This window comes from Taurulus bubalis (assembly GCF_910589615.1).
Source record: "Taurulus bubalis genome assembly, chromosome: 7".
In the NCBI taxonomy this organism is placed as follows: Eukaryota; Metazoa; Chordata; class Actinopteri; order Perciformes; family Cottidae; genus Taurulus; species Taurulus bubalis.
In genome coordinates, this window is record NC_136595.1 from 11,388,282 (window position 1) to 11,403,564 (window position 15,283).

The 15,283-nt window shown below is 40.5% G+C and overlaps 1 protein-coding gene across 1 annotated transcript in view; it reads left to right on the forward strand.

Annotated features, from left to right (window-relative positions):
* The window catches only part of LOC306738832 (ephrin type-B receptor 1-like), a gene marked incomplete at both ends in the record, with an annotated part of 73,139 nt that extends 64,902 nt beyond the window's left edge, over nucleotides 1–8,237 (forward strand). Inside the window, 6 exons of the mRNA XM_079220754.1 lie at nucleotides 1,316–1,383; nucleotides 1,816–1,963; nucleotides 2,308–2,457; nucleotides 6,485–6,681; nucleotides 6,777–6,935; nucleotides 8,126–8,237. Coding sequence (XP_079076880.1) covers nucleotides 1,316–1,383; nucleotides 1,816–1,963; nucleotides 2,308–2,457; nucleotides 6,485–6,681; nucleotides 6,777–6,935; nucleotides 8,126–8,237 — 834 coding nt within the window. The remainder of the gene's footprint in view (nucleotides 1–1,315; nucleotides 1,384–1,815; nucleotides 1,964–2,307; nucleotides 2,458–6,484; nucleotides 6,682–6,776; nucleotides 6,936–8,125) is intronic.
* Between the last annotated feature and the right edge of the window lie 7,046 nt (nucleotides 8,238–15,283).

Consider the following 15,283-nt stretch of genomic DNA (forward strand, 5'->3'; position numbering starts at 1 on the left):
CCAATGTGTGTTATCAAAGTCCCTGTTTAATAAATCCAGCATAAAAAACACATTTGGCGAACTGAAATGTTCTTCAAGGGGATAAAACAGCATTCTTAAAGAATAGCTGCATATGTGTTAAGCTATAAATTAAATGGAATGACTGTACCTTGATGAAACACACCAATACTAGTGTTAATTTTGACATTTCTCATCAAATTTATAAAAATCGGCATTTCAAGGTTGAAAGTGGCTTGAATCTTAATTAGGCCATTTCTGTGATCAAGTCGACCGTTTGGGACGAATCATGACAGAAAGGAATGTTAACGCCCCCTAATCAGACCCCTCCTCGCCTCACCCCATGGCACCTATCTCACTGTGTAGCATTACAATCACAGCACAGCCACCCGCCTGTTCACTCAGAACATCACACAATCTGGTGAATCCTTTTTAATAATGAATGAATTATCTCTCTGGCGATATTAATCGGCCTTCATGCGCTGTGACAAGTTCAAGTTGCTACAGTCACGACGGGTTGTCTTTCAAGCATGTGCCCGCCCTCCTCTCCGTCGAAGCAGTTTCCCAGCAGCGGGAAGTGAGGTGGAGGGGCGGCAGCGGCTCAGTGGTAGAGCGGGGTCGTCCTTCAATCAAAGGATCGGTTGGTTTGATCCCCGGCTCCACTGGTCCATGTCGTTGTGCCCTTGGGCAAGACTCTTAAACCCGATTTTCCCCCTGCGGTGTGTGTGTGAATTGGTATGAATGATTAGATAGTGCTGCTGGGCAGGTGGCACCTTGCATGGTAGCCCCTCCCATCAGTGTGTGGATGGGTGAATGATGACTTGTAGTGTTAAAGCACTTTGAGTGGCCGGAAGACTCGAAAAAGTACAGTCCATTTACCATTTCCATTAAATTTGAAATTATGAGGGCAGGAGATTTTAGACACTGTTTAATAATCTTAGGAGCACTTTTAAGCATAGGTCCTTACTAATGATAGAAAGTGGAAAATGTAATCATTAAAATTGTTACTGTAAATTGAAGATAAAACATGATATCACATTTCCACATCACCAGCAATCCGTAGGCTGCCTTTCTATGCTCGTCTTCCACGTCTCCGTAACCACATGACAGCCACATTTTGTAACATGTATCTGTCATCTGGTTGGAAAAAACTTGTACTTCTTTTCCTCCCCAAATTGTTTGTTATAATTCCTGTGAGGACATTGTTTGTGAAATACTGACATATATTTTTCTTTCTCAAAATAGCTAGATGTAAGTAAAAAATATATAAAATAACGGAAAAATATAAATAATCCTGTCACGGTTCATGGTTTTGCAGCAAAATGATGGGCAGTTTCCAGTGATTCAGCTGGTTGGTATGCTGAGGGGCATCGCGTCTGGAATGAGGTACACACACACACACACACACACACACACACACACACACACACACACACACACACACACACACACGCACGCACACACACACGCACACACACCACACACATGAACAAACACAAGTCTATTTATTTAAATAAGAGTGCCACAAATTATTGGCTTGGCAGCTTGAAACACTGCATACACACACACACACACACACACTCACTAGATCCTATCTGTGTTTTATTGCAGGTATCTAACTGTGATAGCACACAAATGTGTACATGTACACAGACATTACATCCCATTCCTATTTCATCAAAGGTGGCTTGCAGTGATAACACACACGCATACACTGACACGCACACACACTGAATCCTATTTACTTATTTTCGTAGCCCAGGTAACTGCCGATAAATAACACACACATCCACACAATAAATCTTGTTTATGTTACAGGTACCTTGCGGAAATGAGTTATGTTCATCGGGACCTGGCTGCTCGGAACATCCTGGTTAACAGTAACTTGGTGTGTAAAGTGTCTGATTTTGGATTATCACGATATCTGGAGGATGACACCTCTGACCCTACCTACACCAGCTCACTGGTGAGGACACACACACACACACACATGGAGCATGCATTAAACTTATCCTCGAGAGGATATGCTGCATCTCTATATGGTCAAAACTTCTTTCTCGTTCCCATGGTAATTTTGATAACTATGTGAGAGGCTGGGCCGGTCCATCCACATAAAACACGCTCGCGGCCCTGTGAAGCTGTTGTAGTTACTACACATTAGAAAATGTATTTGTCTCACAGGAGGCATTATCAGACTTAGTACCACGTGATGCGTGTGTAGATGTTCACGTCCAGAGTGAAACTAAATTGCTCTCTTTCCGTCGTCTATCTCCGCCTCTCTTCTTCCCTTTTCTCTTCCTCTTCTCCCAGGGGGGTAAAATCCCGGTGCGGTGGACGGCTCCAGAGGCGATCGCCTACAGGAAGTTTACGTCGGCTTCCGATGTCTGGAGTTATGGGATCGTCACCTGGGAGGTGATGTCATACGGAGAGAGGCCTTACTGGGACATGAGCAACCAAGATGTGAGTCGTGTTTGTGTGTCATGTAGTGTAGGTGTGTGTGTGTGTGTGTGTGTGTGTGTGTGTGTGTGTGTGTGTGTGTGTGTATGAGAGTGAGAGTCTTTGTCCTGTTTTCTTCTGTTGTCATTGATTTCTAAAACTGTATAGGATTGTGTGTGTCGTGTAGTTTAGGTGTGTGTGTGCATGAGAGAGAGAGAGTCTTTGTCCTGTTTTCTTCTGTTCTCATTGATTTCTAAAACTGTATATGTGTGTGTGTGTGTGTGTGTGTGTGTGTGTGTGTGTGTGTGTGTGTGTGTCTGTCCCGTGTAGTGTAGGTGTGTGTGTGTGTGTGTGCATAAGAGAGAGAGAGAGAGTCTTTGTCCTATTTTCTTCTGTTCTCATTGATTTCTAAAACTGTATAGGATTGTATACGTTTACCCTTTTTTTGTCACACACTGCCTTTCTAGAGTGTGTGTGTGTGTGTGTGTGTGTGTGTGTGTGTGTGTGTGTGTGTGTGGGGGGGACGGGGGAGGGTGGTTGGCGTGCATGTTTGTTTCCTTTGCCGTCTCTCACAGCAGGGTGTCTGCAGTTCTTGGAAAAACACGGGAAATGAGGGCATCAATTTAAGTGTCACAGAAATGTTTGTTTCCTGGAACATCAGACCAAAAGGCATCAGGATTTGGTTTTGCATCTTTTCTTCAGGGAATATCTCATTGTCTTGACAATTTTATTCCAATTACCTTCACAGTATCAATTTGCTGCAGCGTTTTGATACCTTTTTTTTCTCCTTTCGCTGGCATCTCAATGATGTTATTAAGTGGTTTGAGGTTTCATTTATCCCTGTGCTGTTCAGGCGAGACATGATTGGCATTTATTTTCTTTTAAAGTTCTAAGTTCTCGACTATTCTTGTGTTAAAATGTGTCATATTACAACACTTTAATTGTACTATTTAAACCTAAAGGGGAGCACGTACAGTATATGAAAAAGGAGGTTCCAGAAGATCGTATTGCTGACAATTTTTATTTTTAGGTTTCTATTCCCGAAAAGGAATGTGATGCTCAAATTATAGTTAGTTTTGGCACCAAAACCCACTTCAAAGCTTTGCGGCTCTAAATTTAAATATTTCTGGAACTATCTATCTAAGAGCTTGGACACAGAGGAGCCAGGGAATTTTTCAAGCCTCCAGTTTGTCTTGAATTTAAACTTGAAAATAAATGTTGTTGCTGCAGAAAATATTCCAAAATATTGCCTCAGTTGTGCTTAAAAATGTTCGAAATAATTTTGTATTAGGAAGTAATAGCTATAAATAATCCCTAACTTTCCTAGGACGTGACATTTCCAGACACAGAGCTAGACTCCAGCCATGTTTAACCTGCTTTAGACCTCATTAACTTGGACTATATGAGAAGTTTTCTCTATCTGGTTAGCTGTCCGATTGATGAGGAGGTAATCAGTAGCGAAATGCCCTTCTAACTGTTAGACAGACACACAATTTCAACTAATAGAAAGAAATCATCCCCCTATTTTTGTCAGCAGAAAACCATTTCCCTGCATTAGCATCGACATCACTTTAACCACCTCTTTCCCATTATTTCACGCTTTCCCCTTTACCTCCCCCCTGCTGTCTCTCCTCACCTCCTCCCTTGCAGCCTCACCCCTCGTTCTCTTATGGTGGCTCTATACAGTGGTAATGACAGAGTCAGTCTAATGACAGAGACAGTTTTTTAATGGCACACACAGTGTATAATGATGGGGAAAGTGTGTGTTACCTCTATAGCTAACGAGGGTCTGCTGGGGCATTAACTATGCATGAACCTCACACCATAAACTCACACATGCTACACATACAGCTGAACCACACACATGCAGGCAGACATGTATGAAGGCACACACACACACACACACACACACACACACACACACACACACACACACACACACATACAGGATTTCAAAGAACGGTGAAATTGTCAGCGGAAGCCACCACAGGTGCTGTGTTCGACATGAATTAATCATGAAAGAGACCTGTGATGTTTTACTACACTCGGTGCTATTTTGATTGACAGCGGTGCTTAGAGAGAATTTATGCGGCACAAAGCTTGAGAAGTGTGTCGGGGTCAAGTAGAGTTCAGTCAGCGAGCAGACAAATCCCTGGCGCTGAATTTAGTCGAAGCGCCGCATTCCCTCAGCTTACTGTTCGGTAGGCTTACAAGTACACTGGCTAGTAACTTTACATTTACGGGGAGTTCGGGAAGTATTATTTCAAGGAATTTTATGCCACATCTGCTTTGTTAAAGGCAGAATCTGTCTTTAAAAACGTAGCAGCAGCACCACAAATAAAGGCACAGTGTAAGAGCTTAGAAGCGGGGTGTGGACTCAAAAAGGCAAAAAATGGAGAGCACTGCTTCAGATCAGTTACGTAGGGAATAATGAGCATGTGTTCCGCTGATGAAGAAACATTGTCGGGACAATGAGGGAATGGCAGGGTTGTGACCAGCAGACAAAAAACATTTTAAAAAAGGTGTAAAAAAGCCAGAATGTGTTGACCTTAAATGTACCTTTCCTATAACTATATCTGACTATAATACCAAAATAATTCAAATAAATAGTTTGACACTTTGGGAAAATATGCTTATTTGCTTTCTTGCCGTGCACAAAGACTTCAAAGGTAACACAAGCCGTCTACCAGCACCTCTAAAGATAAAAAATGGACACGTTATATCTCTCTTTGGTTAATGCGTACAAAAACTGGAAACAAAGGGTTTGATGACATGGAAATATCTATTGGGCCACTAAAGGATAGTGTGGAGGGTGAGATGAAAGATAGATCATATCTGAAATCTTTACAAAGACAGAAAATGTTATAAGCAAGGTCATCGGCTTACACAACAATGTGAGTTTAAAGCATTACAATCCTTATTTGAGTTTGGGTGACATTTTAACAAATATTCACACATTCCTGGCTCAGGGGGCTGATTAATTTGAGATAATGATCACAGAACTTTCTCCTTTCCTTGATTTCTTCATTTTTTTGGGGTGGCAAGGCAGCTAGTTACTCCTTCAGTCAAAGGAATTGTTTTATTCTGCGATGTTCGGGATAATTAGATTCTACACTCAAAGGTAGGCTGGCATATTTAACACAACCTCTCTGCAATACAACATTGTTGCCTCAAAGTTTTCCCAGAAAAAGCTTAGACAGATCTTTATCATTCTCAATATCTGCGCTGGCATAATTAAATCAAAAGCTCCTCAGTGTAAAACTACCTGCCTCGACATCAGAGACCGCAGCAGGCGCCAACCGCTGCTTAGTGATGAATATCTGGATATATACTGTGCGACTGCACGCTGTGTCGGGATGAAGTTCTCAAATGGAAATTGAATCCTCTTAACTAATCCAAGTTTTCTTTTTTGGGGTTTTAATTAAAGCTGAACGAGGCAGGATTCCTGTGTAAAAAAAAAAAATACACCTTCCAAAATCACAAAGGAGCTGTAACAGAGAAGACTGAACTCTTCTCTGCCAACAGGAAGTCACAAATCAAAATTTGAGACATACATAGTTTCCCCGAAACAGCAGTGAGAAAGCAGGTCTCAACTTCTTCATCTTTCTGCCTCTTTCATCTGTCTGATATCTTCAGCCTCATAAACCAGCACCATGCTGAGTGCAATTTACTAATGTCTGCTCACAAGTAATATATATTTTTTTCTCCAAATATTGCTTCCCTTCCCAGTTCTCATTCCTTTTCCAATACATGTCAATTAAATGTCAATCCTTGTGTTTTTTCTTTCTGAAAATCTATTTTTGATAACTTATCCTGCTTAAAATTGCTGATGAATGTGTTAATAGAGCAACAGAGAAACACTAGCCTTTATTTGGAGTCATAAATCTGGTGACCTGTAAAGTACCGATGAGAGCGGTGACACTGAACCAAAACTGTTGCGGAGCTGTAAAACCAAATCAAATGAGCTGAGAGTCCTCTAATAATTCTCTGATGGTTTGTCTCTTTCTTTTCATCCATTCCTTCCTTCCTTCCCTCTCTCACTGTGTCCCAGGTGATAAATGCCATCGAGCAGGACTTCAGGCTGCCAGCTCCCATGGACTGTCCGGTCGTGCTGCACCAGCTGATGCTGGACTGCTGGCAGAAAGACAGGAACGCACGGCCAAAATTCCCCGATATTGTCAGCATGTTGGACAAAATGATACGCAACCCTGCATCTCTCAAAACCGGCACCAACAACGTCGCCCCCGGGTGAGGAGAGATACGGATATACATACACAAACACACAGAATTGTGTGTTTTTATTAACACCTCCTTGTCTCTCCTATGTTATCTTCTGTGTGTAGTCCTTCCCATCATCCCTTGTTAGACCGTGGAGCTCCGGACTTGAGCAGGGTGAGCTCTGTGGAAGACTGGCTGGCTGCGCTGAAGATGTCCCAGTATCGAGACTCCTTCCTGGGCTCAGGCTTCACTTCTTTGCCGCTCGTCACACAAATCACAGCCGAGTAAGTCCACTCATTTAACTGCGTCTCCGCTTTTGTTTATCTGGCCTACTTCTCACACGACTCTGCCAAGTCGGTGTCTTGTTAGTTGGACAACTGGCAGGACGGCCGGTTGGCCGACTTCTGGTTCCATGTCCACGCCTGTCTGTCTCTCTGAACAATCTCCCAGAATTACTTGCTTCCATCCTCTCTTCTTCTTTTCATCATACTTTGACAATTACAAAACAAGTGTGTCAAATAAACTGTAATTGCTGGAAAAGATTTGAGCCAGTCAAAATATTAAGAATTGATGTTGGTGATGCCGTGGTTTCTTTAAAGCCTTCATCCAGCTATTTCCCATACCTCAGCGTTTATGACTGTTTTGATCCGCATTTCACTCCTTTCACCATCTGCCATTGTGAGAATTTCTTTATCTTAATTTACCTTATATAATGCATAGTGGAATTAATTTGGTTGTTAGCTATTTAAAGAAAGGTAGATTCTTGCTTAAACAAGCCTGTATAGGAAGGAAGCACATTAGCACCACTCCTGTCTGAGAGCTTCATTATCCTTGGACGAGACGCCAACCTCAGACCTGGAGTCGATCCCTGTGCACTCCACTGTGGCTCAAACATATAGATGATTTCCCCCACAGGGATCAATTAATTATATTTTAACATAGAACCATTGTGGAGACAGCAGATAGAGCCACAGAGAATTGGCTATGTGCCACTAAACTGTATTGAACGGTCTTTCAATGGAAGATGCACAGCTATGCAGGGAAAAAATGGACTGATGTATTATATTTTGAAATCTAGGCCCATTTTCGATCCTGTGGACATCCATCATGACCTTTAAATAAGAAAAAAATAAGACATTTCTTTGCTGCTTTTATTCCCCAAAGCAGTTTATCCACACAAATATATGTAGCTATACTTTTAAAAGCTAAGAAAGAATTATGCATAATATTTTGTAATTTTGTCTTCAGAAATTATTAATCGAACCCATAGATTACTACTTAGTCATGATTTAATCCAATCAAACCTTCCCCAGCATGTCATTGCTGTGCTAATTTAAAGCACACGTACATTTTGTTATTCCAATTCAAGCCCCACTCATGATTAATGTAGTAGCAAATACCACCTTTTTTAAAGTAGCCATGTGTGTGATGATGAAGAAACCTCATATCTGTGCCTCTTTCTGTGTTCTTCCAGAGATCTTCAGAGGATTGGAGTGTCTCTAGCTGGACACCAGAAGAAAATCCTGACCAGTGTTCAGTCGATGAGGCACAGCATCGATGACCAGTCTCCTACTGAATCAGTGTAACCACAAAGGGGAGTGACACAGTGTGAACCTTTGGCAAGTGTACAGTCTGAGCGAGCAGGCTGTCGCCTTTACACTTCTGTTTTACCCTCGTACATCTCAACAATGCGCTGCTCTTGGAGATCTAAAGCACCATGTTTTTAACAATCACTGTGGCCATCTGTGTGTCTGCGTGGCCTCAGCGGTCCCCAGGTCATCCTTCAGTCATTGGACAGACTTCTTTCACACCATTTAGCAAATTTATGTGAACTAAATGCTTCTTGGAGGGAATTCAATGTAGAGTTTGCGCATACAAAATACAAGGCAGACATGATATGTGACTGCAAAACAACATTAAAAAAAACTAGTGTCTGGTTTTACAATCCCTCGCCCTTAAAATCTCCCTGCAAGATAACTTCCATCGTTGAATTCCACAGACCAGTTTTCCCCCGCCTGACTGTTTGATTCAGTGGCCTGTTTTTTCTTTAGGGATAAATCACACAAACATGCTACTGTGAAGAAGAAACTGACTGAACAGACATTTCCATGAAGGGACACAAACTGGACGAAAAGCCTGACAAAAGGTGATTTTAAAAAACGTGTTTCTGGAGACCCATCGCAAGCTTTGTTGTCGTCTCCGGTATGTTTTGTTGAGACTGAACTGCTAACATCTGAATCCGGATAAGAACCAACAGTGAATGGGACTTTGTGAATCCATCTTCATATTGAAGAGTCTGTATATATTATGATATGGGATGTTTATTTCCTATATGCTTTCACTTTTGCCAACAGCTTCGAACAAGTTAATCACCACTGGAGTATTTTGTGAGTTCTCTATGATTATCTTCCTCTCACTCATCACTGGAGCAAAATTGTAAGTGCTGTGGTCTGCAGACAAAAAAAAGTTTTAATATTTCTATTTTTTTTTTACTTTCCATGCAACAAAAGGAAAAGATAAACAATTCCACACAGAGAGCTAGAAAGGCCTGGCCTACTTAAAATACTTAATTCAGAAGTTACTCACAATAGATTAAGTTTAACAATCAGAGTAAAGGCAATTAGAGACCGGGAAGCGGAAACAACATCAGGTGAAGATATATCAAACTTTTGCAGTGTAATAAGTCTTTTTTCCAAGCTATTAAGCAACTCAAGAAAGGAAATAGAGAAAGAGGAAAAACATTGAAATATACTGTAGATAGTGAGTCGTTACTAGTTACTGAGATGCAAATGTTATGAACACACAAAGGCAACGTTCTTGTGATTTGGTTGCAAATCCTCACGCTGACTGCCAGTTAGGCATTAACACGACGCATGAACGAACCAAGAATCCAATGCTCATGCACTGTGTCCACGCATGAAACAAATCTCCTTTCTGTCAAAACTGTATCGCTGCCGTCCAGATGGTAATCACTCTACAGCAGGCAGGCAGGGGGCCTTTGTATCAATTCATTTTGGTATTCAATGGCTGCTGAATATGTCATCGTTCTCAGAGTCTGTTTTGACAGCCACATATCCTCCCGATTGACATCGGTGATTAATACCGTTGTGTCAGTTTACAGATGAAATGACATGAAGTGACCTATCCATGTTCACATCTGTGGAGAGCAACCTTTTCAATGGGGCAGGCCTTACGCAACACCCATTTACAAGCAACGTGTCAGAGAAATGATCTAACAAGCAAAGATAGTGATATACAAAATGCTCTGGCGTATTTATCATGTTTTGCTGCAGTCATGTGATGTTTGACTCACTTGTCTTCATAAAATACATTATCTGGAAGGCCTGATCTCACTCTGGGGCACAGTCTTTTATCTCAGCGCTGAGCAGATTACCAGTTGTGAAACAACAGCCGGCTCGCTCTGCCTTTAGCCCAAACCTCTGGTCGTGCGTGTGCCCCCACGTCCCAAGGATTACCAGTCTGCAGCCCTGCTTTGTATTTGGTGATTTTATTTGTCATCCCCCTTGGATCCTTTTCTGTGCTGTCCTTCCTGGACAGCATTTAGTTGTTTGCCTTCGACACGTTTTACTGCTGACATGTCCTACAGGACGATGTGTTTGTGTTTGTCTCGCACCGCCGCTCCCCACTGCCCGGATGGCCCGAACGCTTTCATTTATGAACGCTGTGACATTGAGAAAAACCTCCAAACATTACATTTTTCCACTGTTTTTGTGGAAAGAACTGTCCGGTGCGACTGGAATTGCATTTGTTGCCCGGAAACGAGAGCTTATTGAACCTTTTATCAGAGAGGATTGAGATCAACTGGGGTGGTGTCAGTAGTTTAGAGGCGTAATTCGTTGTAAATAGATGTCCGTGGCAATTTTCTTTTAGCGCTGGATCGAGGGTTTAACTAAGAGTGAGCAGAAAAGCTCATGTTGAATGCCACCTAATGAATGTCATGCAGGTAAAACAAAAGCTATCAACCCAGAGAGGCTTCCTAATACATTACGTAGCTTTAAGCTACGTATGATGTGTCGATACATTGCGTCATGTTTTTTTCTTCTTCTTTCTAGCAAGATTAGATGTGGCTTTTTACATGTTCCCGTGTCAGTGTTTTGTGAAAAGACAATGAAGGACGTCTTGTATTTATACTATGGCGCGTTGGTTTGAGCAGAATTATACACCGCAGAGGATTTCTCAGGAACACGACTGATGTGGGTTTTGTCCACATTACTGCGTAGAATGGGATCGTTCATTGTTTAATCATGCACTATATGAAGAGATTAATGCAAGATGAGGTGCTTCAAGAGTTCATGGAGAAAACTGTGTTTGATGTTAGTTTTCTGAAGTGCTTATTAAAAGTAAAATCCACCCTGAATCAAGGCCCTAACAGAGAGGAACATTACTAAATCCTTTGAGAGTTTCCTATTTGTGTATGTGAACAAGACTCTTATACAAAGAAACAAAGAGATTCATGTTTGGGCAAGTTAACTTTCTGATTATATCAGTGCTGAATCTATGGGCTCATTTTTTAATTCAAGGCTAAATTAGATTTATTTTTTTTAATCCTTTTTATTGAAAGTAGGAAGTTTTGACATGATGCTTTTAAAATGCTTCCATTTTGTTTTCGTTTCTAAAGAGTTTAATGGTACACAACAAAATCACCACGCTTCCAATGAAAGTCCAATTTCTGGCCATTCTCTATTTATTTTTGACTGTTTTTACAGACATATCTTGCGCTAATTCATAGCAGAGTTTTTAAAGATCTAATATTTTCCTAGCTGTGTCCCAATTCCATACTACAGTACATACTAAAGTCTTAGGTTTCTATATCGAAAATGTGCCGGTATATTAACTAAAAAAATACTTTATTAAAGAATTATTAATGGATATTTGACATTTGAAAGGTGCAGTTTTACTGGCATGCATTGGTGCATCTCTTCATATTACGCTTGCATGTGAAGAGAGAACCACCACTCATCAAAACATAAATCCATAGTGCTATTAGTGGTTTTTGACCACCAATGTGATTTAAGTTAAGACACTTTAAATTGCACTTTGTCTGCACTGATCACAATCTGTTTTGGTTTTACTGAGCTACTTGCAGATCAGGCTCGGCCCTCACCCAGTCAAAAAGGAGGTGGCAACAAAGCTGAAGCTGTTTAGTAACTGCCAACAGCTGGAAGAAGAAGAACTTCTGCACTTCAGCAGTTTATTCTCAACAATAACAGTTAAGCTGCTGTTAGCTAACAACCATCCAGACCTAACGAGGGAGACAACCACCACCTCCAGAGTTGGTTTGAACAATCTGATTTGAATCTGCCTTAAATGATCATTGTCCTTTGGAAAAATGAATGGGACTTTAACTTGCAAACCTGAGGCACCAAAATAGCTCCTCCCACTTCACATCTCTATATAGTATTGGTTTGGGACACAGCTACCGCATTGTTTTACGGTGGGTTTCTCCTTTAAAGGAAAGATCCACCTATGGATATTCTTTCAGGTTTCTCTATGTGTAATGCATGGTTTAATTAGAACATCATTTTGTTATGTAGTGCTCCATGGCACTTTATTGTTGTGTGGAAACTGGCTGCTCTAAAAAAAGGTTGGCCTATATATCTGTGACCACAGTCTCTTTCCTTTGCAAAAACTCATGCATTCTGGTCTGCTGGGATCACGGCCAATGGGGACGACAATGATGAATTTCTCATTGTTGAATGGCGGTACAAATGGCAGCTGCAGACAAAAGCCCTCGCTTGGGACTGACACCAAAACCTGACATTTACTGCAGATGTTTTAGATAGAGAACCCTATTCAGACTCCACTGTGATAAAATATATCAACATGATGTCCCATTATGTTTGGCCAATCAACCACTCATAACGGGATAAATATACCAATATACAACAAAATAGGCCCAGAAATAAAAGGTGCGTCACCAGAAGGACCTGTACGTACTTTAGGGTGGATTTATCTTTTAATTGCAGGTTTTTTTTCCGGAAGAACTGGACGGACTCAGCTGCTTCTCTCCTCTCCTGTTGCTCCGGTGTAATATATACTGTAGGTGAGGTTGGAGATGAGAGGGAAAAACGTGAAAGGGAATAAGTAATGGAGGGAGCCAGAGGAGAAGGAAAGTGTAAAAGAAGAAGAGAAAAACAGGAGGGGTGGATGGGCGAGAGGCCAAGCTTGACACTGGTGTATGAATAAAAATGAGCCTGGGTGTGGAGAGATTACTCTTTCTCTTTTTGTCACTCCCTGCTCTACCCAGCTGTCCTCTTTCTTCTCCGAAAGCCCACAACCTCTCTGTACAACTCAATCTGCTTCCAGTCTGCATCTCCACAGTTTTAAAGGCAAACAAGTTCATCACTCATTTTATTCGCTGATAAACTATTCACAAACGTTTGCTCTTTTAACCTTTAAGGATGTATTGACAAGTAACACTTTTACTCGCACAACAAAAAATGCAATGTGTTGTTGGTTTTTAAGAGCAATTATCCTGAAACTGTAAAAGTGAAGGTCTTCCCATCTCATTTTAGCTTTTGATCCATGTTTCATCAAACTAACCTGAACACAAATAGTCTGGCTGTAAACTCTCTAATGCAAAAACTTGTTATTTTTTCCTCCTTTTTTAATTATTTAATTTGTAATTATTTATTTAATTTCCTATTGCTTGCCATACCTTATGTATGTAATGTATATTGGTTTCTCTTGAAAAAAAAAAAAACAGCTCAGTGATCAGCTGTAGTCTGCCTTTCTCTGTTTACCTACACTACTGTTATCGGTGTTACTGCTCATATAGTCAGAACATCCCTCTGTAATGTATTATAATGCTGTAATATAATGTGAGTATGCACACGCCTGTGCATCTTTTTGTGTGCGCGTGTGTATGTGTGTGTGTAATATAATGTGTGTGTGCTGTTCAATGTGCAGTTAAATGTGTGTACATTGTGCGTGTGTGAATTTGTAGCTGTTAACTTTCTGAGTCTTAAATTTACAATGCACTGTTTGTCAATAAAGACAAATCAATCACATTGATCGGCTTTGGTAATCAAGTGTTTATGCTCTAAGGTAAGTTAACCGGCTGCTTTGGTACCTTCGTATTTATCATAGACTGAAGGGTGAAACTATTTCTCTAACAACTTCTGAGACATACTTAACATTGTTTTTATCACATTTACGTGAGCTTGTATCAACCGATTTCAACCAAACACTATCATGACATGAACTTTTAGCAATAAGAGAAGAGTCTCAGTCCTCTGTAGCTTTGTATCACGCAATGCTCTTAGCCCGTTAGGGTTTTATGTTAACAAATGCGTAGGATTGTATTTGAATCCCTCTTGTGACTTTACAATGCTAAAATATTCTGTTTCACTGGGGAATGCATCACAGTACAGGAGGAAAAGATGAACAGTTGTTTCTTAAGCAGTCTATCAGGGTGCTCGAGACATACACAGATCACTGAGTAGGTCAGATTGTTAATTATGCTAATAATAATAATAATACCGGGGCAATTCAATATTCTTTGCTTGATGTTCTCTCCTGGAGGCAACATTCACTATACATCACACACTAGACAATAAATTCCTTAGTAGATTATAGAGGACAATTGCATTCTGAAAAGCAATAAAAAAGGTAATAAAACTCTATAATGACTTCCACTCGTATGCCAGAAGACTAAATTAATCATTGATGGGAGTGAGAGTCAGTTTTTTTTCAATGTGTGAGTATCATGTTTTTGGACTGTAACTCTTTGTTTATGAATGGAAAAGTTTACTACCTGGGAGGACGACTTTGAATGATCGCCTGGAGTTCTTCAGAGCGTTATAGAGGCATTAAACACAACTGAGCCGACAAAAGATTTACAAAAGCTCAAAAACCCACAAGGCGGGCTAAATTGAATCACATTTAAAGTTAAATTCACTTATAAAAGAAACCTATTACCTGACAGCCTGTGGAGTCTGCTGCGGCGTATTATTCAGAGCAGTGAGAACCCATCAATTCCTACGAAACTGATTAACAGCACAACAGGAACTATTGAAAATTGCTAATGAGTGCAATAAATACACGTTAGGAGTGTAATTGACATAAAGCCGTTAACTCTAGCTAAGTGACGGGAAATTAAATTTGATTACAATAAAATGTGGCCTATAAGTTAAAAGTATTAAATACATTCTCCATTTATTTCACTGAAGCACTGAATGGAAAATGCAAGTCAAACTCCCCGACCCCTAATCAGCTACATCATATGAACCTTCCCTCTAAAACAACCGTTTAAAAGCAACTCATAAGAGCTTTAAATTACCTGCCACCTCTGATTAAAGGATAAGAAACTGTCAACAAATCTCAGGAACAGATTTTTTCTTCAAAAACTATTAAAAAGGCAAAAATGAGACAGACCATTAGACTTCAGACATTTTCCTTTCTTATTATGGACATTGGTGTTTATTTTGAATTAATCCCGCATGCTGCCGTAAATTCTCACTACAGCATGCTGTCCTTTTTTTGTATTAATCGGAAAATAATCCCCAACAAATATGTTCATTATTAAGTCCTTTGTGGTGAAAGGAAACCAATGTCTACCGCTTTTAGGAGATGGGACGCAACCAGCTGTTTTAAGCTTGCATTGATGTAA